This window comes from Cupressus sempervirens, chromosome 6 (assembly GCF_028749045.1).
Source record: "Cupressus sempervirens isolate cs-2001-9-10 chromosome 6, ASM2874904v1, whole genome shotgun sequence".
NCBI classification, from domain to species: domain Eukaryota; kingdom Viridiplantae; phylum Streptophyta; class Pinopsida; order Cupressales; family Cupressaceae; genus Cupressus; species Cupressus sempervirens.
In genome coordinates, this window is record NC_143123.1 from 414,114,539 (window position 1) to 414,142,172 (window position 27,634).

The 27,634-nt window shown below is 36.4% G+C and overlaps 1 protein-coding gene across 2 annotated transcripts in view; it reads right to left on the minus strand.

The window, feature by feature from the left end:
- LOC149552823 (exocyst complex component EXO84B-like) overlaps nt 1-27,187 on the minus strand; it is a 68,250-nt gene extending 41,063 nt beyond the window's left edge. For both annotated transcript variants that reach the window (XR_016352974.1, XM_089788356.1), the window contains exon 1: nt 26,228-27,187. Coding sequence is in view for 1 of the 2 variants with exons in the window: in XM_089788356.1 (XP_089644482.1) it covers nt 26,228-26,404 (177 nt within the window). In the remaining variant the exon portion in view is untranslated. The remainder of the gene's footprint in view (nt 1-26,227) is intronic.
- Between the last annotated feature and the right edge of the window lie 447 nt (nt 27,188-27,634).

Here is a 27,634-nt window from a genome sequence, read left to right on the forward strand (position 1 = left end):
AATATAAACTGAAGGCAGAAGATGAGTTGAAGAGAAGACAGGTTAACCCTGGGGTTAGGTATAAACCGGTTGGTGATAAGAGCAAGGATAAACTTGTGATTGAAGAGAACATAATCAAAAGATTCATGGAAGGGCAGATGAAACAAAGAGTTCAAAGGTACATGTTCTAAATGTGGGAATGTTGGACATATGGCTTTCCAATGTTTTGTTGGTTCTAGCAAAGGAAAACATAACCTAATAGCACATGAGGAGCAGGCTGATAAAAATGAGCTTGTTCTAAAGTAGAAAGTAGAAAGATTTAACAATTAATGAGTATACCAAAGAATTCTACAAGATGACAATCAAATCTGGACACCAAGAGTCATCCAAAGATAAGGTGGCTAGGTATGTTAATGGTTTGAGACTTGATATTCAAAATGAGTTAAGTATGTTGAGGATTAGTACAATTGAGGATGCTTATCAATATGCACTAAAGGCGGAAGATAAGTTGAAGAGAAGACAGGTTAACCCTGGGGTTAGGTATAAACCGGTTGGTGATAAGAGCAAGGATACACTTGTGATTGAAGAGAACATGATCAGAAGATTCGTGGAAGGGCAGATGAAACAGAGAGTTCAAAGGTACATATTTGGGATATGGCTTTCGAATGTTTTGTTGGTTCTAGCAAAGGAAAACATAGCCTAATAGCACATGAGGAGCAGGCTGATGAAGATGAGCTTGTTTAAAAAGAGGTTGCATCTGAGATGGGAGAGTCTCTGATGTTTAGAAGAGTTATGTTAGTAAGAAGTGAAGACTATGTAGAGAAGGCAATTGTTCTAAACTATTTGTAAATCAGTAGACAAATGTTGCAAGATGATAATGGATAGTGGAAGTATTGATAACATTGCATCAAAGGGAATGGTGTAGAAGTTGGGGTTGAGGAGACTCAAACATCCTTGTCCTTGTGGAATAAATTGATTTTAGGATGATCAAATGGTGGAAGTGAAAGAGTAATGTTGGGTTAATTTCAAAATTGGATTGTATCACGATGAAGTATTGTGTGATGTGTTCAACATAAGCGCTTGTCACATTTTGTTGGGTAGACCTAAGCATTATGATGTTTGTGCTATTCATGATTGTTGTAGGAATGTTGTGTCTATCATGAAAGATGGTAGAAGGTTTACTCTAATTCCTTTGAAGGGGGAAGGAAGGAAAGCTAACTGAGGACTTACACCTTAGGAGATCAGACTACTATGGATCATAAGGTAAAGGATTTGCAGCAGGCGGTTACTGCGATTGTACAGTTGTTGAGGAATTTGATGAATAGATTTTAACCGATGGAATTGAAGGCTCATGAAAACTAGATGATGTTATAGTAGGTTACCGGAGTAGTATCAAATGAGCAACAAAATCTTGTGAGTGGATTAGAAGCTGAGAAGTTGTTGAACAATGTCAAAGGTGGAGTCAAACAGTAAATGACAAAGCAGACATTGGTTTCTACTTGTGGAAGTGACAAATGCAGAAGCAATTAATGCAGACTAGAGGATTAGAACAAAGGTTGTGGAAACAGTAGCAGAGGAGTCCCTGAGGGTGGAAGGTATTCTACTAGACTTGTGGATGTGCAAAGTCAATGCAATCACTTTCCTTTTGATGAGGAGGGTATGTGAGTTAAGAATGAACATGGGGTTTATGTTTCAAATCGTGTCACATGTTCATAAGTTCCTCTTATGTAACATCTTCTTTTTCACCTAGGGTGTCTGATGTAAGAGCATCCTTGGGTTGTTGACAATCTTGCATTGTTAAAGAATGACGGATCTCAACACATGTAATGGCACTGTGCATTTTTATGTGTTTTCCAAGTGCAGATCCGAATGCATATATATAGGAGTAGAAGAGACATGTCTCTATGTTAATCTATATTGGTTATTGAAGTTAATTTCCATTAGACATTATTGTTGTGTGTATATATATATAAATATAGGCATATATGGATGTACGTCTAATTGATGATTAATCAAATGCAATGATGTTTAACCAATAACCATACAGAACCAACTCTAGAGTAATTCAATCTAATTGAAGCTACAACATCAACACTCCCTCTTAGCTAGAGAGGATAAACACATAACTAAATATTACCTCAGTGTAATATAAGAATATCTTTGATCAGAAGATATTCAAAATTTTGCTATCGTTTAAGATATCTAGAGTAATGGCCTCCTGAATGTCAAGGCACATGACATTCAACAAGTTTTCTTTGAGTAATGGACTCCTGAACGTCAAGTCGCAAGATATTCATCAAGTACCATGAGTAATGGCCTCTTGAACATCAATTTGCATAACATTCACCAAGTACTCAAAAACTTGTTCATAAGGTATGTGCACACGTATCCTCAGTGATACTTACCATAGGAACAGCCATGGTCTGTTTAAATAACTAAATCCAACATGCAAGATATAATCTATCATGATCTGTTTCAGCCATCATAAGATGTCTATCACAAGGCCATGGTTTATTTAAGGAACTTAATCCACCATGCAAGTTATCATCTACCATGATCTATTTCAGCCATCATAAGATGTCTATTATAATAGAAGATTAAGTTATTGAAAGATCATCAACTTTCAATAACTTCTACAGATACAAGTGATAATCATTTGGAAGTCGTCACTTCCTCGTGATGTATACAAGGAATAGGCCAATTAAATCATACAGTCACACGTATGACACCAAAAGTTTGCATGAAGTCAAAACTCTTTGATTCTGATATGATCAAGATCTTCAAAAATCAACTAAAACATATCCTCTATCCACTCCTTCTGACAGATGTGTCAGACTCCCTTTGAACATCAAACTTCTAATCTCCTTTACCTTAGAAGAAGTGTCAAACTCCCTTTGAATCTGATATCAATCTACCTTTTTCTACAAGAACATACTTGGAGGAAAAGATCAAGGTAAATATTCTTGTAGTCTATATAGAAATAAATACAAAAAAGATTTATTACATTAGGAATACAATACTTCGAAATTTAAATAATTTTAATGATAATATTAGAAATTTAATGTTATTAATCTAATAACAAATGTATGTATCTTCTTTATATGTGTGTGTGTGTGTGTATAATATCATGAGAGAACTCTTCATTTTATGTGTTCAATAATTCCCCACCTTATATATATAATGCATTAAATAATTATCTAACAAAACGATAATAAATACGATGTATAGAAATATACTATACCAACCTTGATTTTACCTTCTTATATTTAAATTTATTCTTTAGCGTGCAATATCCTTCCTGTTGGCTACTTTTATCATTTGGTCTATTCAGTCTTTTCATGTCTAGTCTGCTAACCTTTATTAAAATTTCCACGTGACTTGGACAAATCCTATTCGTACCTTACTCACAACCACCACTATATGTGGTTGCGGGTCTCGTTCCTACTTAATAAGTGTAGGGGTGACATGGCATCTTACAATGGAGTAGTTATAACTCTCGTGTCTTTCCTTCGCAATTGTGATATAGGTGTTATTTGTTGGTGCTCTAAGAATATTTTATACTTTAATGGGCACTCTCCTTATCCGTTATCCGAAATCTCTTGGTCAAATGGCCCATGCCCTTTACTCACTATCCTTTTATGCATGCGATTAACATTGGAACAATAGTTTCTCCTATTCGCCGCTCTTTTGAGCTGTCTATCCCATTTATTCATTGTACGTAGTGGTCTCTTTGGGTTTTCCAATGAAGATGATGATTTGTAAGGCCGTTAGACTTTCCTTGTTCTTATCCTCAATATCATTGAGTATCGCTTGCTGCTAGATTAATAGTTATCGGAATTCATACAAATGTTGGTATAATATAGTTATTCGAAATTCTCCTCCTATACTTCCTTCATTATGTGTGGTTTGCTACATAACAACAATGTAAATGGAGGACGCGCTTGGTCCATCCCTTGACTTTTCTCAACAGTAGTAATGTCTACAATTTGATGGGATGACCCACGTTACTTGATCTATGCCACCTATACTTCCCTATGCCTATTGATTTTTATTAGTTTGTCCCTGATTACTTCTCTGTGATTGTTGCCTAGGATCTACCTTCAAGTTGTCTAGGCTTTATAGAAGGAACTAAGCTCTAATAACATGTTAAAGAATGAAGGATCTCAGCAAATGTAATGGCACTATGTGTTTTTATGTGTTTTCAAGTGCAGATCCGCATGCATATATAAAGGAGTAGAAGATGCATGTCTCTATGTTAATCCATATTGGTTATTGAAGTTAATTTCCATTAGAAATTATTCACAACAATATATATATATATATATATATATATATCTGATTGACAGTTAATCAAATGCAATAATGTTTAACCAATAACCATAGGGAATAAGCTCTAGATTAATTCAATCCGACTGAAGCTACAGCATCAACATGCATCACCCAAAAAGATTTCCTTTCAATTTGTCTGCTTATTGTTTCAGTTGGATAATTTCCTATTGTTTTAGGTAGTGATAGTCCTAGTTGGCTCACTATCCTATGCGATCCTTATGGCATGGCCTAAGCATCATAAAGATCCTATATCTAGCTTTGCAACTCATTTCAATGTCTCTGGATAAAGTTATCTTAAGATTGGCTTGGTCCTATATTTGGTTTCCTATTCTAATGGCCAAGGTGGCAAGACTCGAATCATGATGGAGTTTTACAACATATGATGCTAATTGGTGCATTGTTCTATGTTGTTATTGTTAATGTGTAGCTTCAAAAGAAGTAAAGTTCACATATATGTTAAGTATATGATCTATGATTTCCTCACACACACACATATATATATAAACTCTAATATGTGTTTACTAATCGTCATAAACTTATCATATTTGTTATCGGTGCCTAACTAATACTAGTTTGTTATTGAAATAGTTAGTTAAATAGAAGTGCATGACCTCGTAGGGCCATGACCCTATGCAGTCATTGGCCACGTATAGTCATGTCCCTACAGGACATGCACCTCTACTTCCTCATACATGATCACCGATCGCTGGATGAATTGGATCATCAATCACAAGGCAATGATCTGCTCTACTCCGGTGATAATAAACAAGTAATAGTGTTGCCACATTCAACCCTGTCAAAGATATAAAAGCCATCCTAATAGAGAAACTCTTATCTCAAAATTATTAATCTCAAAATTATTAATCTCAGAATTATTAATATCAGGTTTTAAATATCTTCAATTCAAAATGGTGAATCACGTAAGGTTAGAGGATAGACTTGAAGAAGCTTCAAATTTTGCATCATGGAAAATTTGAGTCATGATTGTACTACGAGAGATGGAATTAGAAGAATATGCAGAGTCAAATAAACCAATACCAAAAAATGATCCGGATAAAACAACATGGAACAGGCACAACAACAAAGCCATGAAGATTATTATTGATTCTGTGAAGGATCACATTCTCCCCTCTATATCTAGTCTTAAAACAACTTTTGAGATGCTTTCTACAATTAAGAATACTTTTGAAATTAACAACGCTAGTAGATTGCTAACATTGAAGCAAGATCTTCTATATATCAAAATGAACAATGGAGAATCAATTATGTCTTATTTCTTATGAATTTCTAAGTTGAAAGATCAACTTGTGACTATTGGAAATCAAGTAGATGACAAAGAACTTAGCATTATAGCCTTAAAAGGACTACCACTATCTTGGGAAACTTTTATTTGTGGTCTAAGCTCTTGACTTGATCTTACTAAATTTGAGCTACTTAAAAATGAATTCACTCAAGAAGAGTCGAGATTAGTTTCCAGAGGAATCAGCTTAAATCAAGAGGGAGACATTCAAGCTCTTCAAGCTAATACCAACAATAAATAAAAGACAAGTAAATTTAAACGAAATAGAAAGGAATTCAACAAATCATATAAGAAACGAGGTTGGTCAAAAGTAAAATGTTTCAAATGTGACAAATTTGGTCACACTCATAACTTTTGTCCAGAACGAGAGAAAATTCAAGCAGCTCTAGCAGAAATCAAAGAGGAAAAAGATGAAAAAGAAGAAAACTTTGCATTTTATCTAGCACTTTCAAGTGAATTAAACTCCAACAAAAATACTTTAATTATAGACAATGAAGCATCACGTCATATCACAGGCTTTAGAGAAAAATTTTAAAACTTAAAAAGATACTCCTCTAAAGAAGTAATCATTGGAGACAACTCTACACACTCGGTTAAAGGTATTGGATCATGTTCAATTCAGCTAAATTCAAGCATTACTCTCCAACTTAAGAATGTTTTATTTGTACCTGGTATAAAAAGAAATTTGGTCTCTATCTCCGATCTTGCCGATCCGAGGTATCAAATCACCTTCCAAGAAGATAAAGTTTTATCTTGGCCAAAGAATTCAAATATCACGAAAGCTATATCCATTGGGTTTAGAGATGGAAGTTTATAAACTTACTCGCAAAATTTAGTTCTAAATCATGAAACATCAAACACAAATGAAATATGGCATAGAAGACTAGGTCACCTTCATTTCTGTGCTTTATCATCGATGGGAAAAAATGTAACATGGTTACCTAGCCTCAAACCTGATCATTTAGGCATTTGCAAAGGATGTGCCCTAGGTAAAAATACAAAAAAATCCTTTCCCAAAAGTGTACACAAATCAAATTTTGTACTTGAGCTTATTCATACCGATCTATGTGGTCCTATGTCTGTACCTTCCCTAAATGGATGTCTCTATTATGTGATTTTTATTGATGACTATTCTAAGAGAACTTGGATCTACTTCCTTAAACAAGAGGAATCAATTGAAGTGTTATCTAAATTCAAAGAATTCAAAGCCCTGGTTGAAAATTACTCTGGACAGAAAATCAAAACCCTAAGATTAGATAATGGAGGTGAATACATCTCAGAAATCTTTAAAGATTTTTGCGTTATTGTTGGGATTAAGAGGGAATTTTATGTACCATATAATCCTCAATAGAATGGAGTCGCAAAACAAAAAAACAGATCCATTATTGAATCAGCCAGAGCTATGATGCATGACCAAAATCTTCATGCCAAACTTGAGCCACCTAATAATATTTGGGTGTCCTTTTTATATCAAAACAGAGTCTTCAAATGTCGAAGAAGCCTTATCAAGAAAATATTGGAAAGATACAATGATTGAAGAATATCAATCAATACTAAACAAAAATGATGTGTGGGATGTTGTACCCAGACCAAAGAATAAATCAGTTGTCTCTTCTAAATGGCTATACAAAATCAAGCATGCACCTAACGGCAGCATAGAAAAATACAAAGCCAGATTTGTAGCTCACAGATTCTCACAAAAGGAAGGAATTGATTATGAAGAAACATTTGTTCCAGTCACCCGGTACACATCTATAAGAACTATCATAGCAATTGCAGCCTCCAAAGGGTGAAAGATACATCAAATGGATGTCAAAACAGCATTCCTAAATGGTGAAATTGAAGAAGTATATATTGAGCAATCAAAAGGATTCATCACTCATGAAAAAAATTCTCATGTGTGTAAATTAAAGAAAGCACTATATTGCCTTAAACAAGCACCCAGGGCATGGTATGAAAGAATAGACAAATATCTCACAAAATTAGGGTATTCTAAGAATGAAGTTGATCCTAACATACACTTCAAAATAAATGGAGATGATATGATTATTCTTGTATTATATGTTGATGACTTGCTAATAACAGGTGAAGAACATTTTCTAGCTAAATGCAAGTAGGAGCTAACAACAGAATTTGATACGAAATACCTAGGACTTCTTCATTACTTCCTTGGTCTAGAAGTCTAGCAAAAGGAGAACTACATTTTCTTAAATCAAGGAAAATACAATGTTGATATTTTGACTAAGTTTGGAATGACGGATTGTAAACCAATTACTACTCCTACGAAAGCTAACTTACATAAACTAAAGAATGATGGATTTGAATCTGAACCTACTGATCCTACTTACTACAGGGAGATCATCGGATCACTAATGTACTTGGTTAATACTCATCCTGATATTTGTTATGCAACTAATACGTTAAGTCAATTCATATGTAAACCAAAGAAGATACATCTTATGGCAGCTAAGCACATCTTACAATTCCTACAAGGTTCAGTTGGTATGGGGCTCAAATATGATCAAGTTGAAATCAATCTTCATGGATATTCAGATTCTGAATGGGCCAGCAGCTCTACTTAACGTAAGAGTACTACAGGATGTTGTTTCAGTCATAGATCTGCAATGATTTCTTGGTTTAGCAGGAAACAATCTTCAGTTCCCTTAAGCTCCACTGAAGCAGAATATATAGCCTCGTCCATGGGAGCCAGAGAAGCAGTATGGTTGTGGAAGTTGCTAGTTGGGTTGTTCAAGAAACCTTTGAAGCCAACTATTATTCACTGCGATAATCAAAGTTGTATCAAGCTTTCAGCAAATCTAGTTTTCCACAACCGAACTAAGCATATTGAGATACCTTATCATTATAATAGGGCTATGGTAGATCGAGATGTTATCAAACTAGAGTACATAAGTACAAATGAGCAAACAGTGGATGTTCTTACCAAACCTCTTGCCAAGGTTAAATTGGATTATTTCAGAGGAAAACTTGGTATGATCAAATTGTAATTTTGAATATTGAATTTGAGTTCCAATTTTATGCGTGTTTATGCTTCTAATCGAATAGTTGCATCAAATATGTAATGAAAGATGACGATTTTTCATTGACATATATATTCAGAAGGTAATCATTGTAAGGTGACAATCTTACAAATGATAGGCATGTTATCATGACAAATTATGTTATTGTTTTGAATACGCCAGAAGTAATTGATAACGAACGTATTATGATCACTCTAATTGTTGATATGGAATGCTGGAGATCATAATACATGTTATGATAGTGTTCATAACATTGTGATTATGGTTATTTGACAAGTCTAACAAGTCACTATTTCTGAATGTTAAAGTCAGATAATCTGTTATTTGTATGGATATCATTAATATTGATATCTTGTTACGTTTCATGAGATATGATTGATATTTCACTTCTCCCTTGCTAAGAGGGAGTGCTAATGTGTAGCTTCAAAAGAAGTGAAGTTCACATATATGTTAAGTGTATGATCTGTGATTTCCTCACACAGATATATATATAAAATCTCTAATATGTGTTTACTAATCGTCATACACTTAATCATATTTGTTATCAGTGCCTGACTAATACTAGTTTATTATTGAAACAGTTAGTTAATTAGAACTGCATGACCCCGTAGGGCCATGACTCTACATGGCCAATGGCCACGTATAGTCATGGCCCTACAGGACATGCACCTCTACTTCCTCATACATAATCACCAATCGCAGGATGATTTGGATCATCAATCACACGGCAATGATCTGCTCTTATCCAGCGATAATAAACAAGCACTAGGTGTTGTCACATTCAACCCTGTCAAAGATATATATAGTCTGGACTGTGATCAGAAACATTATCAATATACTTACCATATCAAGAGCACATTGTTATTATTAGTAATCGGAACCAGATTCAGTTGTGTCCGTATGTATACGGTACTGATAATTCTATATCAGTATATTGATATTACATCAAAAGAGATTTAGTTTATCTCTATCAGAGATCCCTCAAACCTTTTCAGTTATACATGTGATCAACACTTGTGTAATCTCTATCAGAGATCCCTCAAACCTTTTCAGTTATACATGTGATCAACACTCGTGTATTCCCACAGCATGATGTATCTATTTGTAGGTGTTCTTATGGATTCAGGTCCTGACCTAATTGTTTGTAATACATTTGTTTTATCTTGGAGATTGTTGATTGGATAAGTCGGCTTGTAGCTAGCGATCTAGTATATAAGTAGGGTAGTAGTTCTTCTTTTAGGCAGTGCAGGGCAGTGCTAATAGAGGAAGGAGAGCTGGTAGTCTAGCATCTGATTTAGTAAAACAATCTGGCATGTATGCCTGGAATGTAAGAAGGCTTATGTCCTAAATCTGTAATCTGCACTTGCAGGCCAACTTGATGATAACTAACGATCCATTTTCCTTATTGGCTGGTGTTGTTATTGCTTTATGTTATTATTTCTATTGTGGTGTTTCTAGCTGCAAGATTGGACATCTCCCTTGGAGACTTCTATGATTCTGACTGCATCGTACTAAGTGGACATAATTTGCCACTCGATAGAGATATCTAGAGGTAACAAAGATAGATCTAGAGATTATGTCACAAGAGGACCCCAAGCTGTGGTGGACTATGCAAGGGCCTAAATCTTTAACAACTACTCTAGCCATTCATTTTATGTCATGGGTTTCTAGGGCTTTTGTTGCAAAGAGGAACTGGTCTACTTACAACTTCATCCACTCTATTAAGAGGAAGAGGCTTACTTCTAGGAGGGCAGAGAAGCTTGTGACAATACATAGTACATTGCATCTCACTGACTATAACACATCTACGTACAAGGATAGTCCAGCAGCTAGATAGGATGTAGAGCCAGAAGAGTCGATTCATATTTATGATGATGCTACACAGACAAGGTTGGTTGGTATTGGTATAGATGAGCATGAGAATGTGGAGTCTAACAATTCAAGTGATGAGGGCATCAAGGAGTTAGGTGAGGAACTTGGTGATGACTAGAGTCATTACCATTAGACTCTGCTTCTAGAGTTTATACTTCTAGTATTTAGTGTTTTGTTTTTGAAGTTTGAACATTGTTGATCTTGATAACTTGATCAGTTGATTGCAATTTTGATGAACATTAGATTGTGAATAATAATATGATTATGAAATGAAAGATTTTAAAATTTTAAAATTCTCGTTGCAATGTCCACATTTGGTATTTTTAGTTTTGACATTTTTCATTTAAATACTACTACTAGACTTGCATTATTATGTTATTCATCTTTATCATTCTAAAACTATTTTTTCAAGTACTAATACTATGTGTGTTATGTCATTGGCTACTGTTACCCCAGTATTCCCAAACTTAGGCCTCAAGTACCCCTGTCCCCAAAACCTATTTCCCTCGTCCCCCAAGGATATGTCCCCAAACCCAATGGAACTTTGATAAAAACCCTTCAAATGACACCCCTCTAGGGCTCAATCATTCAATTTTCTTAGCATATGATTTCAAGGGAAAATTAGGATGTCTGATAAGTGGGAGAAAATATTGTTGCAGCACCTTCGTAGATTAGATTGTGAATAATAATATGATTATGAAATGAAAGATTATATTTATCAGTTGATTGCAATTTTGATGAACATTATATTGTGAATAATAATATGATTATGAAATGAAAGATTTTAAAATTTTAAAATTCAAGTTGCAATGTCCATATTTGGTATTTTTTGTTTTGACATTTTTCATTTAAATACTACTATTAGACTCATGTTATACATCTTTATCATTCTAAAACTATTTTTTCAAGTACTAATACTATGTGTATTATGTGAGTACTGTTCCTGCGATGCCCCCAACCCCCCAATTGGCTACTGTTACCCCAGTATTCCCAAACTTAGGCCTCAAGTACCCCTGTCCCCAAAACCTATTTCCCTCGTACCCCCAAGGATATGTCCCCAAACCCCATGGAACTTTGATAAAAACCCTTCAAATGACACCCCTCTAGGGCTCAATCATTCAATTTTCTTAGCATATGATTTCAAGGGAAAATTAGGATGTCTGATAAGTGGGAGAAAATATTGATGCAGCACCTTCGTACAATGGTAAATAAATTTCACGAGCCACAAAGGTTGTTTGATCAAGTGCCACTCTTTCAACATCAACAATTTTCCAACTAAGGTGGTCATTGTTGATACTCCAAGCATAGATTTAATCTTCTACTTACAAGCCATTATATATGCTCAAGGTAAAAACAACCAAAAATTAGAAGTAGACAAATTAACCCTTTTTGGTGGCAAAATAGACTCCAACCAAACCACTTAGAGAGTTCTTGGGATACTTCTTAGTTCTCACAATAAGTTTACAAGACAAATCTAGCCTAGATTCTTCCCTCAATTAAGTGGGTGTAACTTGCACCTAATCCTGCAAAGGCTTTTAGCCTGTTGTTGTTACGATTGAGGTGCCATCTACCTTGTAAATCCTATAAAATGGTTCCAACATCCTTGAAAAATGTCCTAGGGTACCTAGAATGCATAGGGAGAATAATTTGTAATATTTAGTTCTCACTATTGTTTGTAATATATTCAGAAAAAGTGATGGGCTCCACTACTAGTGGTAAAAGTGGGTTGTTGTCATGTCCCCATCTCAAACCCTAGTGCAGCAACCAAAAAAAATAGCAACCATATACTTACAGCAGCAACTCAATTATTAAATAATAATATAATTATCTTTGAAAGGCGATTAATATTTATTATTTAAGTATATATATCAGCAATTTAAGGGAATATCTAGAGCTGGCCGTGATTATTATTTTTTTCTAAAAAGTAATAACAAGGGCCAACCAAAGACCTCGTTTAGTGGAGTTGTCCCTCTTCATAGGGACACATATCTTGGGAATTTGATAAGATATAAAAATGAACATTACAGGAAGACAGAAAACTGGGGGGAAGGAAAAAGGAAGTTATTCAGATTAATAGCAGCAGAGCAAACTTCTTAGTAGCCAACTCCTTAAGAGAAAAAATATAAGTTAAGGCTATGTGCAAGTCAGAACATGGATCGGCGATTAAGAAATTGCAAACAAGACAAATCAGAATTCATTACTGATCAGCAGGCCAAAAATGGAATAAAGTAGTCTAGCAGAGTTTTAGGAAGAGGATTAATCAGATAAAAGAGAAAGGCAAGCAACCTAAATCCATCCATTGCAAAATAATTGCGTGTTGTTAGAGAAGACATAAGCAGAATCAAATCTTTAAGACAGTAGGCTATAAGTAACAGCAATCATATATTAAATAATGCAATTACAGAAACTAAGGCAGCAAACTCCTTATTCATCAACTAGTGATTAATTAAGAAGTAGAGGAGATATATACAACTGCAAGTTTAATAAATATCTTTTTAGAAGAGGTGTCATTTAGGGGAAAGAGGCGATTGGTGCAGATGAAGGGATGTACTGGATTTGAAGAGATGCCACCTTGGAAAGGACATGTCTCTTCCGATACAAGGGAGAGGTATAAGGATCAAAAGCTGGCATTCAAGGAAGGAATGAACAGGAAGAAAAAAAGTTAGCAAACCAAGCAGCGGTTCAATAGCATCCTCTACATCAGATAAGTTATAATAATACTTAAATATCTATTTTAAATATTTTATATCCATACATCTATCTCCTACTTATCTATATATTTTATATCCATTAAAAATATATTTTATGTCCATAAATTTATCTCCTGCTTATCTATATATTTTATATCCATATATTTATCAATCATACGGCATGTTTGACCCACGAGAGGAATTGGTACATCATTGGATATTCCTGCCACTTGTGCAATGTTAGTTCCAAGGGGGGAATTTGTCCATCGTTGGATATTCCAGACACTTGTGGAATGTTTGGCCCAAGGAAGGAATTGGTCCGTTGTTGGATATTCCTGCCACTTGTGGAATGTTTGGCCAAAGGGGGCAATTGGTCCTTCATTGGAAGTTTCTGCCACTTGTAAGGCATCACAAGGGGGAGAAGTGGTCCATAGTTGGATACTCCTACCCCTAGTGGGATGATAGCAATTTGGCCATAATGTGAATTTGACATACTCTCAGGCTTAGTTGGACTAGGCAGTTTGGCTTAGCTGGATAGGCAGTTTACTAGTGCCCTCTCAAAGCTCCTACCAAGATGGATTTATGATGGGTTATGTAAGCATAAACCCCAACTTGAGGACATTACAAAGGTATTTCATAAATAAGATTAGTTATATCATAAGATTGAGTTGATTTTCCTGAGATAAATATTATGGATTATGTTGGAATTGTAAAATTTATATATATTTTCTAGCCCTGAAATTAGATGTATTTAATTAGTTATATCTACATTATTGTCTAATCTGGTTGCAAGTTTCCAAAAAAGGTTTATCTAATCTTATTCTTGAGTAAGGATTATATCTCTAACTACATTTTGCTCTTGTTCCATTTTGGATTTGTAAATTTAGGGCAAAGCATAAGGTGGTTCAAGAAAGGGACATTGCAGTTGTGAACACAATATATAATATTGTCTCCCAACTTATTGAGGTCTACAATAAGATAAGTAATGACTCCAGAAAAAGACAAATGAGTGACCTTTGGGTGTGTCCAAGTGGGTGCTTGCAAGAGATAACGGGTGTCTCTACATATTCCATCATTTATTGCCTTCAACATAATGTTTATCTTGCAAGGATGGGCACTCATGTTAGAGGGAAAGTATTGGAGCTGGAATTGGTGCCTTTTCACATTTCATGGAGCCATTCCAATGGTTGTGATTGTAATGAAACAAAGGGCTTCTTTAAACACCTTTATATGTGGTTTTGGAGCTCTTGCCACTCTATAATTGAACCTTTTGGGTGTAGAATTGGGAGCAACAAATGAATGTCGATTTCTCTGCAGGAACAAAGGACAGATAGGAGTTATAAAGAGGTTGTACACATGTACATCGGTGCTGCTATGATGGAGGCAAAGAGTACAATGGAACGGATTGTATTGTAAATACATTTATTGCTGATAATGCAATCTTCGCATCTCATCTTGGTGGAGTTTTTCCCAGCAAGGATTTCTCCACGTAAATCATGTGTTATGAGTTGATATCGTGTTGCTGATTTATGCCTTATTATTGCTATCTTATGCTCACAGTAATCATTATTTATTGCTGTTAGTATAAGTTCACATAAGATAGGTTTATTAAGCATGATATACAGGCTGATTTTTTACATCATTAAGAAGGAGGATCTAAGTATTGGTTTCCATGTTAAATTAACATACTTTTTCAGTTTTCCAATGACCTTCAGATTTTAATGTTGTAGCTATATGTAGACACCTAAATCTGATTCACAATTTCATAATCAAATTTAGCTCTCTCCAAGACATTTTCATTAAATATCAATATTTAATTAACTATGTTGCTCCCCTAATTAATTAATTAAAGTCTAATTTATTTAATTTGCAACCTTGGCTATTTAATTAGTTAATCCACCTTCTTCAATTAATTGAAACAAATACTCCTATTTGGGTTAATTAATTCACTTAATCTTTTTCCTTCATTATTGAATTAAGTTCTATTTAATTCAATTTCAGCACATGGATCCTAACTTTAATCACCCTCTAACCAAACCCAAAACCACATAACTCATGGGTCCCCACAACCCAACCCACTCAGACATACTAACCTAACTTAATTATTCAATTAACCTTGATTAACTAATTAATGCTCCACTCATTCTCTCTCCTTCACTTGTCATCTCCTAATTCTCCCACTTGCCCTCTAATCCTAGCCTAATCTCATCCTAAAAATTTGCACAACCTTAATCCAAGGATTAAGAAATCCTAAGTTAAGCCTAAGTCAACCTCCCACCACATCCTCTAAAATCCCCAGCCATATGCATTAAGTCAACCTTAAATGATCTTACTTATCCCTTATATTCTTACACATTTATCCCCCATTCCCACTTACCAAAATGGTCACAATTCTGAAGGATTGCCCTTGGATTTGAGACAAGCTGTGCCTTTATGGCATATCTACCCATTCCCCCATGTTCTCTCAAGCTCTCTCCTTATGACACTCGTTACAAAGCTATGAGTTTGAAGAAGCACAATCCATGTGCTCTCCCTCAAAAGCATCTTGGCCACTCCCAAGCTTTCAGTCCTAGCCCTCCACTTCCTCTCACCTTTGCCTATAATTGAAGTCTCTTTCCTTCACAAATCATCCACCATCTTATGCAAAGTTATAATGCCCTTTTCTGAGCCAACCAATCTTAGCCTTATAATTCCAAGTTTTATCTACACCATTGAAGCTTGAGCGAACAATCTTTGAGCACACATTCTCAATCTTGGATAGAATCTACATATCATGGAGAATTGCTTGGTTTAAGAGGTTTCCATTTTATTAGGCTACTTTGGTATTTTAGTTCTCTTTTTTCTAGTCTCATATGTTTTGGGTTTTATCAGTTGAATATTTTTGTTCGCTATTACATTCCTAGTTGGACTAATACTTTCATTGCATACATTATCCAAGCCTTAGATCTCACTTTGATTAGTTTCTTGGATAGAGATTGATCTTCACAATCTTTGGTATTCAACCTGTTTATTTCCCAAAAGCTGCAAGTGCTTTTATGCACCATGTCACAAAAAGGAGTGAGTGAATTGCCAAGAATGGTTGTTGCTGCAACAAAAACAAGTCCGTACATTGCAGACAATGTCATGTCCCCATTTTTGGTGACAGTTCGATTTAATTAATTTAATTAATCTGGTTGTCCAAAATAATGAATATTTTATAAGGACAACTAATTAATTATTTTAATTAAATAAATAAGTGATATTAAGTTAATTATTTATAAAGTTATCAAATAAATAAATATTAAAAGATAACTTTATATTTAATTAATTTAATAAAGTGACTTGGATTATAAAAATATTTAATAAAGTCACTTAATAGATAAAATCAAAAAAATGTTCTAGAAGTCTCTGGAGAAGGTGGAGAGAAAAGAATAAATAGGCACCCCGGGGCTCCATTCGAACCAAGCAGTTGTTTATCTCTCTTGTTTCAGATTGTGATTCAATCACAGGTGCATTGTGGAACCTAGGGTTTCTGCAATTGTCACAATTGGCCATTGAGAACGATAACTCTCAATTGGCGCGCAATTTTGAAGGTGTGAAATATCATCTGAATTATTGTAGATTGGAGGTGACATTCAGTCATTTCATCCTGGGGCAGAATCTGTGGCTTAAGGCCAAAATTTTGGAAGGATTATTCTGAGAATTCAGTTTTGAAGATATAAGTCATTCACAAGGTTTTACAGGATCAGTTGTAAAAGCGACTTCTTCAGCAAAGTTGTAGTATGAACAGACCAGTTTCCTAGACAACCTTTCTGCAGCATTTCCACCTATCATCAGAGCCGTAATCTGGACCGATCAGCAAAGATTATGTTATAGAAGATAGTTTGTATAGAAGCCGTTCTGGTACTATTTGCACAAGACTTGCAAGCTGGATGCGTCATTGAATTAATTGTCAGCTTTCGAGACTCTCCATTTTGCGTCCTAGCCAAGTGCGGGTTCTAATATCGTAGATCATGAAACGGAGTCTGCCGCACTCAAAAGTTTATATATTGGTCGATCCATTCTAATTACTGAGGAGCTATCGGAATTTGTAATTTGTGAGCCGGCAGCTACTACGGAAATCCATTTTCGAAGTGCACACCAGCACCGATCATATATTTGGAGATTTTAAAGAAGTCGCAGGATTTGAAGGTCTTGATTGAAGACGAGCTCCAACCATCATATCAGAGACTACCGCACTCAATATAATGATTAAAGACACATTAGTTTGAGAACAAGACCCAAAGAGTAGCGGAAAAGTGATTAGACACAGGTTGAAATATTTCTAGCTCCATGTTACCGCAAGCAGAGATCGCGACTCATTAAATCGCAGGTGACAGCGTTACCCAATAACGACCGAAGGCAGAAGATGCCTTTCTACATGCGTTATAGACAAGGGCCCTGCATACGGATTATACAGTGCATTCTGCCTCCGCCTCAATACTGATGAATCCGGTAGCAAGACTATACGCCTTGAAGTGTTGTAGCGATAACAATTAAATCTGGGCGTCCATGAGATATATCGAGTGAATTCAGTTTGGGAGCCAATAGTGATTCATGTCCAGGAATACGGTTGGAGTTTTGATAGTAAAGACTCCATTGAATGTTAATGTGATGTAGCAACAAAATAATTTGGGGCATCAGTTTCTACCGGGTATAAACAACTTGAACAGAATCAGCGAATTTCATAGAAGGCGGCAAATTTGAGGTTTTTAATATCCCTCCAATTCAGGTCTGTTATTCAACTATTGTATTTGTGATTAGACACTGAAAAGCTTTGAATTTACAAATACTTCCTTGAATAAGTATGGTAATGTTACCTATTGTTGCATTTATATCACTTGGTGAATCTTATTGGAAATAATATCAAACTGAAGGTTGCATAACAAGTGTTTGTCAAATTGTCCCAGTTCAATTTTATTTTTGAGTGATCCATATAGCCAGGGTTATTACAGTAATCTTAGAACTTGTTGCTAACTGTTTGATGAAATGTCAAACTCCTTGAAGTTTTAAGATTTTGGTGTTAAAGGAGCAATAACCTGTCGGGGTTATTTCAGTGGTATCAGAGCTGTATTCCTGCCATCCTGTTGGGTAGAAAATATTCCAGATATCATTTTCCCAGGAGAACTACACTTAAGGGCAGAAATATGGGTGAAAGACAGCCACAGAGTCCTCCAAGATTCTCCAGAGTTGATGTAACCAAAGAATTTTACAGAAACATGACTACCAAACAACAAGGAATAGCTCAGTCACTACAAACTTTGACTACCTTAATGGAAAGAGTGGCTCAAGGTAGAGGTACACCGGATCATGAAATTAGAAGTGTGATAGGCTCACAGAGGGCTCCTAGGCGCAGATCATGGACAGCGAATAGGCCTACTCGTCCCACTTCCCTATGGGAAGAGGCTCAGGAGATAGGAGAAGATGATTTGTCGGATGATCTTAGAGCTGCTACTGCAGAATGGCAGGCATTACCCCCGCATGTGTGTAAACTATTGAGCTTTGATCGCTATCTAAACCAAAGGAGAAAACATATGAGGAACAATCGCCAGAACCAAGAAAAAAGGGAACAAGAGGTCTCTACAAGTGAGGTATCTAGAAACCTCTACAAGGAGTTTGCAGTAGTTGATGACCAGCATAAAGTCGAATCTAGGGAGGAAGATGTTGGGCGCACAATACTTTAGGGGGTAGTGGGAATGGATTTTATGCAGATTGATAATAACTGTCAACTTGATACTCAAGTTGAGACAGTTGTATACAGGTTTCCCAAGGGTGATGTCTCAGGTACGCAGGATGGTTTGGTTCCGACAAGCAATGATTACAGTGGAGTGAGTTCAGATGATGATAAGGATGTTGATGGTGAGATACCTAGTAGAGTTGAGCAGCCATTGAGTATTCATGATTTTGCTGACAGAGAGTACCAGGCTCAGTTAGATGCTTCGTCACATGAGGATGAAACTGGTAGTACTTCACGTGATTGGTCCAGCCAGCTGAAGGTGAGCGAAGATAGTGTTGTGACTTCACTATCTCATCATGACAAGATGCGGGACATGTTAGAAGATCACATTCGGATAATTCAGTTACAGGATAGACATAAGGAAGTTCAGGCCAAGTCCTCTTGTGTTAACTTACAGACAATTAGAGAAGGAATGGGAACGATGAAGTTGAGCTATTTACATCTTCTATCAGATCGTGACCATCTTCTTAGACTTGTCAGAGACTACTCCGATGCCTTGAGAAGGAAGGAGGGAATTGACAAGTTTTCTTGCAAGCTTGAAGACACTCAAGTTTCTCAGGTAAATATTCCCTTGGCATTACAGGACGGGAAGAAACGTGGGTATGAGCACGACATGGAGCTGAGCTTAAGTTCATCTTGCACTCAATTTTTGGCAGAAGACAGATCCTATGAGGTTGCTGATAATGTTACGCATTCATCTTGCTTTCACATCCAGGATATAAGGGCAAGGGCAGACAGGTTTGTGGAATTAGTTGGTCACATTACTCAGGTAAGGAGTTTGCTTGAGTTACCAGTTGTTCCTTGTTTATGGATATGGACTCAAGAACGTTTCAGCAGCATTTGGGATTCAGTTAACTGGAGGTCTTTAACACTTAATGGTAGCAATGACTGTTTGAGTGCTATCATGGATTTGATTAGCAGAATACACGGTGTTGTCTTCCCTTGTGCCAGCAGCTTGTCCGATGTTGGTATTGGTTTTTATACACCAGTGTTGGGCTTGGTTCATATATCCAGACGAACGTTCTTGCTAGAAGGTGTTGAAGATTTTTCATATTTGGCAGTGTGTACGGATGAGTCCCAGGATCATTTTGGCCTTGATGACATCCAGGAGGATGAAATGGACAGTTTTGAAGACACAGCTTCTTTGAAAAATTCTTTGGGTACAGAGGAATTAGAGAGCAGTACTATAGATTCTGACACTCTGGATGTTGATATGGACCTTGGAGATGATTCGCGAGATATGGATGATAGTATTCTAGAAATCAGTAACCTAGAGGATACCCCTATAGACAAAGCACCAGAAGAGGCTTGTAGGAGACAGTTCAGCCAGTTGAAAGTTAGTGAGCGAGACATTGCTATCGCTTGTGAGCATTTTGATATTGCTCGTCAATTGTTGGCCATTACTGGTTGGGGTACTTCTATGACAGATGAGTCCAGCGATGGTTACTTTTCTTTGGCAGAGATTCATGCCTTGTGTGAAGGTGTCCGGATTTTGAAGCAGGATTATTTACAATTGGTAGCCGACCGTGATCACCTGGTTGAGTGGAGAAGTACAGCTTATGAGGCACTCTTGGATCGTGAAGAAGAGGTGAGTGAGCTTTCCCAGGAGCTCATAGCGACTACTGAGGTTTTAGAGGACACACAGTGAGATCTACAGAAGTCGCAGTTTCAGTTAAAAGAGGTGACTGTGGAGTTGGAGCAATTGCAGTCGAAACCAGCCCCAGACCCAGTTCACCTGACCATTGAGGTGGATGGTGGTGAGTACACTCCTGCGGTTGCTACTGAGGAGCATATTGTTGAGGCTGACACACATATTCAGGATTTGGTAGTAGCTGGTCCTAATGAGTTCGGGATACCAGTAGAGTCAAGTCCCCAAATTGATTCTTCTCAGATAAATGATAGTGTGGTTCAGTTGAGTATGCCACCCTTACAGGAAGATCAGTTGTGGTGTGCAAGGGAGTATGTTGACGCTTCCTCGTATAATTTTTACTGCACTGAACCGTTCATGGAATATTTGTTGGATAGTGCACGTGTTCATCTGGATTCGCATAAAGTGACAGAAGGTGTTCTCATCCAAGATACTAGTGTTATTTGCAGATTGGTTGAGAAGATAATAGGGGTCCTTTCTACTATGCTACCTCACAGGGATCTCGAGGAGAGGTTTGTTGGGGATCCTAATCAGCCTACAGCTACTTGGAGTTTGAGATTGGAGCCATCTATTGATTTTCCGTTCAGTGATGATGAGCTAGCAGCAGAGTTTGGGGGTTCTTACCGGCATTATACGGTGGGGTACGCTCATCATTTTTCTTTTGACCTAGAGATAGAAGATTTGATTTCACGCAGGTGTAGATCAGCTCCAGTTTCTTACCATCCATTATGGGATGGATTGGCACCGTCTTTTGAAAGGGGAATTAGTAGTTGCAAGCTGCATAGCCTGCAGTATCGACACACCCGGAGCAGTTTATCAGAGATTGGTTTTGATGGCAGTGACTCAGGTACCTATTGTTGTTGTCAGATCCACAGTGCAGCGGGGTGTAGGTGTCAATTAGACAGGGACTTGAGTCTTGATAGAGTCGATGTTTTAGTTGGCTTGAGTTCTACAGAAAGGTTTCTTCCACCGTCATCTACAGTTGGTTTTCAAATGATTTCATTAGAGTTGTCAGTTGTTTTGATATTGAGTACAGTTTCTCAGCTATTGGTATTGATGATTTCTCCACGGGAGTATGATGAGGATTGGGATGATATACAGATTTACATCTGGGATCCAGGCATACTGATTGGTTTATGGTTCAGCCATTGCTTGGGGACAAGCAATTTCAGGAAGGGCGAACTGTCATGTCCCCATTTTTGGTGACAGTTCGATTTAATTAAATTTAATTAATCTGGTTGTCCAAAATAATGAATATTTTATAAGGACAACTAATTAATTATTTTAATTAAATAAATAAGTGATATTAAGTTAATTATTTATAAAGTTATCAAATAAATAAATATTAAAAGATAACTTTATATTTAATTAATTTAATAAAGTGACTTGGATTATAAAAATATTTAATAAAGTCACTTAATAGATAAAATCAAAAAAATGTTCTAGATGTCTCTGGAGAAGGTGGAGAGGAAAGAATAAATAGGCACCCCGGGGCTCCATTCGAACCAAGCAGTTGTTTATCTCTCTTGTTTCAGATTGTGATTCAATCACAGGTGCATTGTGGAACCTAGGGTTTCTGCAATTGTCACAATTGGCCATTGAGAAAGATAACTCTCAATTGGTGCGCAATTTTGAAGGTGTGAAATATCATCTGAATTATTGCAGATTGGAGGTGACATTCAGTCATTTCATCCTGGGGCAGAATCTGTGGCTTAAGGCCAAAATTTTGGAAGGATTATTCTGAGAATTCAGTTTTGAAGATATAAGTCATTCACAAGGTTTTACAGGATCAGTTGTAAAAGCGACTTCTTCAGCAAAGTTGCAGTATGAACAGACCAGTTTCCTAGACAACCTTTCTGCAGCATTTCCACCTATCATCAAAGCCGTAATCTGGACCGATCAGCAAAGATTATGTTATAGAAGATAGTTTGTATAGAAGCCGTTCTGGTACTATTTGCACAAGACTTGCAGGCTGGATGCGTCATTGAATTAATTGTCAGCTTTCGAGACTCTCCATTTTGCGTCCTAGCCAAGTGCGGGTTCCAATATCGCAGATCATGAAACGGAGTCTGCCGCACTCAAAAGTTTATATATTGGTCGATTCATTCTAATTACTGAGGAGCTATTGGAATTTGTAATTTGTGAGCCGGCAGCTACTACGGAAATCCATTTTCGAAGTGCACACCAGCACCGATCATATATTTGGAGATTTTAAAGAAATCGCAGGATTTGAAGGTCTTGATTGAAGACGAGCTCCAACCATCATATCAGAGACTACCGCACTCAATATAATGATTAAAGACGCATTAGTTTGAGAACAAGACCCAAAGAGTAGCGGAAAAGTGATTAGACACAGGTTGAAATATTTCTAGCTCCGTGTTACCACAAGCAGAGATCGCGACTCATTAAATCGCAGGTGACAGCGTTACCCAATAACGACCGAAGGCAGAAGACGCCTTTCTACATGCGTTATAGACAAGGGCCCTGCATACGGATTATACAGTGCGTTCTGCCTCCGCCTCAATACTGATGAATCCGGCAGCAAGACTATACGCCTTGAAGTGCTGTAGCGATAACAATTAAATCTGGGCGTCCATGAGATATATCGGGTGAATTCAGTTTGGGAGCCAGTAGTGATTCATGTCCAGGAATACGGTTGGAGTTTTGATAGTAAAGACTCCATTGAATGTTAATGTGCTGTGGCAACAAAATAATTTGGGGCATCAGTTTCTACCGGGTATAAACAACTTGAACAGAATCAGCAAATTTCATAGAAGGCGGCAAATTTGAGGTTTTTAATATCCCTCCAATTCAGGTCTGTTATTCAACTATTGTATTTGTGATTAGACACTGAAAAGCTTTGAATTTACAAATACTTCCTTGAATAAGTATGGTAATGTTACCTATTGTTGCATCTATATCACTTGGTGAATCTTATTGGAAATAATATCAAACTGAAGGTTGCATAACAAGTGTTTGTCAAATTGTCCCAGTTCAATTTTATTTTTGAGTGATCCATATAGCCAGGGTTATTACAGTAATCTTAGAACTTGTTGCTAACTGTTTGACGAAATGTCAAACTCCTTGAAGTTTTAAGATTTTGGTGTTAAAGGAGCAATAACCTGTCAGGGTTATTTAAGACAAAGCCCAAGAAAGAGCTCTGATACCACTTGCACAGAACCTGCAACTGTAAATCGAGTGACAACAAACTATGAAAACAATTCACCAATGTAAAAGCATTTCTGAGCGAGAAAGGTAGCCTACACTAACAATCATGTTGCTGGTTTCTGGTTGTAATCTTAAAAATGAACACCAGCTCTAAATGCAGTATTCTTGAGATGACTCTCTCTTAGGCACCTTTGTCTATATCACTCAACAACAAACAACTTATATGTAAGATAAATTGTTTATTCTACTTAGCTCATGCAAGTAATTGCAATGCATATGCGACCAAAGTTCCAAACCATTATTTACTAGTGTTTATATTGTAAGTGGATTTATAAGAAGTAATGGATTCCTATATAATGCATAAACACTTTCTAAATGCCTCCATATCATTATGCATCTGATGAACTAATCACACAACTTTTGCAGAGTAGATTTTGTTGAGTCGTATTATCATTGCAATAATTGTGATCAGTCTGACCACTAAAAAGAAAGTAACCAACAAACTCCCTGCATCGATATTCAGTCCCATTAACCCAACATAATGCACATCCCCCAGAGTATATTACTATTCTTCAAATTCTTTACAGCTTACTTGTCTTTTAGTTTTAACTAACTCAGTGGGTGAAAGGATCAACAAAACCTTCCAACTAGGTCATTCAGTCAATTTAAATAAATATGCATCCTTCAGAACCAGGGCAGGCTCCCCAGTCTTCACAATTTGGCAAAGTTTATACGGATGCATCTTTACACAATTTGAGCCCAAGAGTGTGAAGAACCAGATTCCTCCTACGAATTCAAAAACTACAAAGCTCAAATTGTTTGATGGCTGATAATGATTCCGTGTACACCACAATGATGGCCCTCTCACAATAGGAATATTTTAATATTGAAATGGCTGTATATTTAAAACATTCCGAATTCAAAGCTTAATGGATTTTTCATGCATTAAAATATTCATTTGTAACCTGCAATAATGTCATTGTGCAGCTCTACATATACATTCTAAAGCACTCATCCAGCTTCAACATTATAAAAACATTAATTATAAACAAATCAGGATATAAAACGTTTTAGTTTCTAAACAGGATTCGGGCTCAAGCGATAAAATGTAAGCTATTGAATTTGAAATAAATGAGATCAAACAGAAAACTATTTCAGAGACTTTATTCTTTGAAATCAATATGTAGTTGCATCCTTTGAAACTCATGGGTTCTTCTATTAAAAAATTAATAATGTTTCCAAAAAAAAAACTAGAAGTCTGTGATTTGCACAAAATATACAAAATAGAACTATTGTGCTAACCAAGAAAAAAACTAAAAACAAAATTGCCGATGGAAAGACAAGATTTGCTCACATATTTGGCAGGTTGCCGTTGTTACTATAATGATGTCTACACATTTCTAAGGGCATTGATGTGGATGCAAGCCTAGATCCTCCACTAATTTATACAAAGTTTTCTAAAGCAGGACTGTCAGATATCATTGACGCCTTCTTCAACACAAATTGCATTAGTATATTACTTCTAGAGCAGGTCCTACCAGGAATTCATTCGAGGAATTGAATCAACATATTGCTTGTTCCTTTTTCACTATATTCAAAGTCCATTAAACTCTATCACGCAGCCAGCAGAAAGGGACGGATTATAATTTATATAAATTAGGCTTTAGCTTCTTCTTCTTTTTCCCTGCCAATTTATATCCCCTCTCCAAGGGCACTCACCACTTGTGTATTGTTCAAAATCTACAAAGCACTCGAAACATGGAAAACAAAAGGGACTCACATATCATGCAAAAGAGGAGAGCCTCATTAATACGTATAAATTAAAAACGCAGAAAGGTAATCAAAATGTAAATAAACCAAGTATAGTTCATATTAAAATAGTCTGTTGAATAGGCAAGAGCCTACAACAGAATGGTAAATTGTGAGCCTCTTATTGAAGAGGTCTTGGGTTCGAAACTACCTGTGTTAATGAAATAATAATTAATAATAATACATAATAATTAATCTTGGCTTCGGCCTCTTATCGATCCAAAAAAAACTTATGAAAAAAAAAAATAATCTGTTGAATATTTTTTTGTATTATTGTGATAAGAAAAGAAGAGGCAAAAAATGTAATGGAAAAAGTTTCAGCAATTGTAACTGCATATTAAAAGTATTGTCGAGAATAAATTTGTATATTATTGTGATAAGAAAAGAAGAGAAAAAAAATTGTGATGGAAAAAGTTCCACCGAGGAAATACTAGTCAAGTGCCCAATTTGCAGCCTGCAGCTAGCCTTTTATATTAAGCAGTGAAAATTAAACCAGAGAAAAGATTCTAAGGATGTTTATTTAGTTTCTCTCTCCAATCAAGCTTAATAATTATCCAGCATTTTTACTGAATTCATCCGTCCCAAAATTTATCAAATGAAATGAAAACACCGTAGCCAAAAAAATATGAATACCATTACCTTCTCATTCATTGACTGGCACTTCAGCTGAACATAGCCATCCGCATCAAAATTGTCCGTTTTAAACAATTTCAATTTATCAGAGAGAGCAACATCTTCATTCACGGTGCCATTGGCAGTCACAGCTCCCGCTGGAGCCGAGGCCCTGGAACGCATAGACGGCTTCAACGACCCCATCTTTATCCAAATTGAACGATCCCTCGATGTAATAGGCAGAGCCTAGGCTTAATCAAGAAAAACTGTATTCCCAAATAACGGAGCTGAAACCCCAAATAATGCTATTGAAACGCAATTATCCCTTTCCTGTGCAAAGCACCGGCTGCCGATCAAATTCAACTATCAGACAAAACCTACGCTGACTCCAATCACCAGGATCCCTAAATAATCAGTCTCACACCCCAAAACTAGCGACAGAACCTTTAATCCATCTTTAACCGTTCAGTTCTCCGAACATAAATCGTATTTGTTGATTTCGCTATTTCCTTTCAGTCCTGTCTGCCTTTCATTCACTGTATTTGCCTCGATGGTCAAATTGAAGGTTTTAGGGGACGAGAATTCTGAATTCGTACCTAAAGATTGGATCGGATCATGTATAATGCCCGTTAGGAATGGACGACCCCGCTAGACTCGAACCTGTAACCCTGGTTTGCCATGACATCAGGACGTGACGGTTTCTTGAATTCATTTTTCTCGCAGAGTGTAAAGAACTGGAATATTATGCAGGATTCTTAATTTGTTTTTGGTGTCCGTGGCATTCAACAGCCCAGAGTCCTTTTCAGACCGCATGAACGATCATGGGGGGCGGGCCCATTTTGGTATTTGTTATCGGTGGGTTGAGCGTCTCAGTTCAGATGTTATGTGGCGTGCAGCTTCTCCAACATCGACGGCGCGGGTTGGCTTGACAAATACGACCTTCCATTTATCAAACATTAGTGCTCTGGCCATTGATTTTGATCATTTCAACACGTCTTGTAGTTTGAATAAGTTAATAGAAGAATGAATTGTCTGGTAAGAAAAAGTTGACTCTTGCCTTTGAGAAACTTAAATTATTGGTTTTATTATTTGAAGGTCTTGAATTGTAAATTCTTGTAGTTTGAATATGTTAATGGAAGTGAATTGTATGGTAAGAAAACTTTTTGACTCTTGCCTTTGAAAAACTTGTTTTTTTATTTTTTAAGTTAAAACTCTTACATTATAAATTGCCCAAAATCTTTCTTCCAACCAATATTAGTTGGCAACTCTCACATTCTCTTTGTTATCTATCATTTGTTGGATTCGTTTCTTAGAGTGAAAGCTAAGAATGATGTTAGGATAATGTTGTTTTGGGTCTCCCCTCTTTATTTATAGTATTGCCTTGAGGATTTGGGGAAGGCAATTAAGGTGTCTATGAGAGTTGTATGTTAGTGT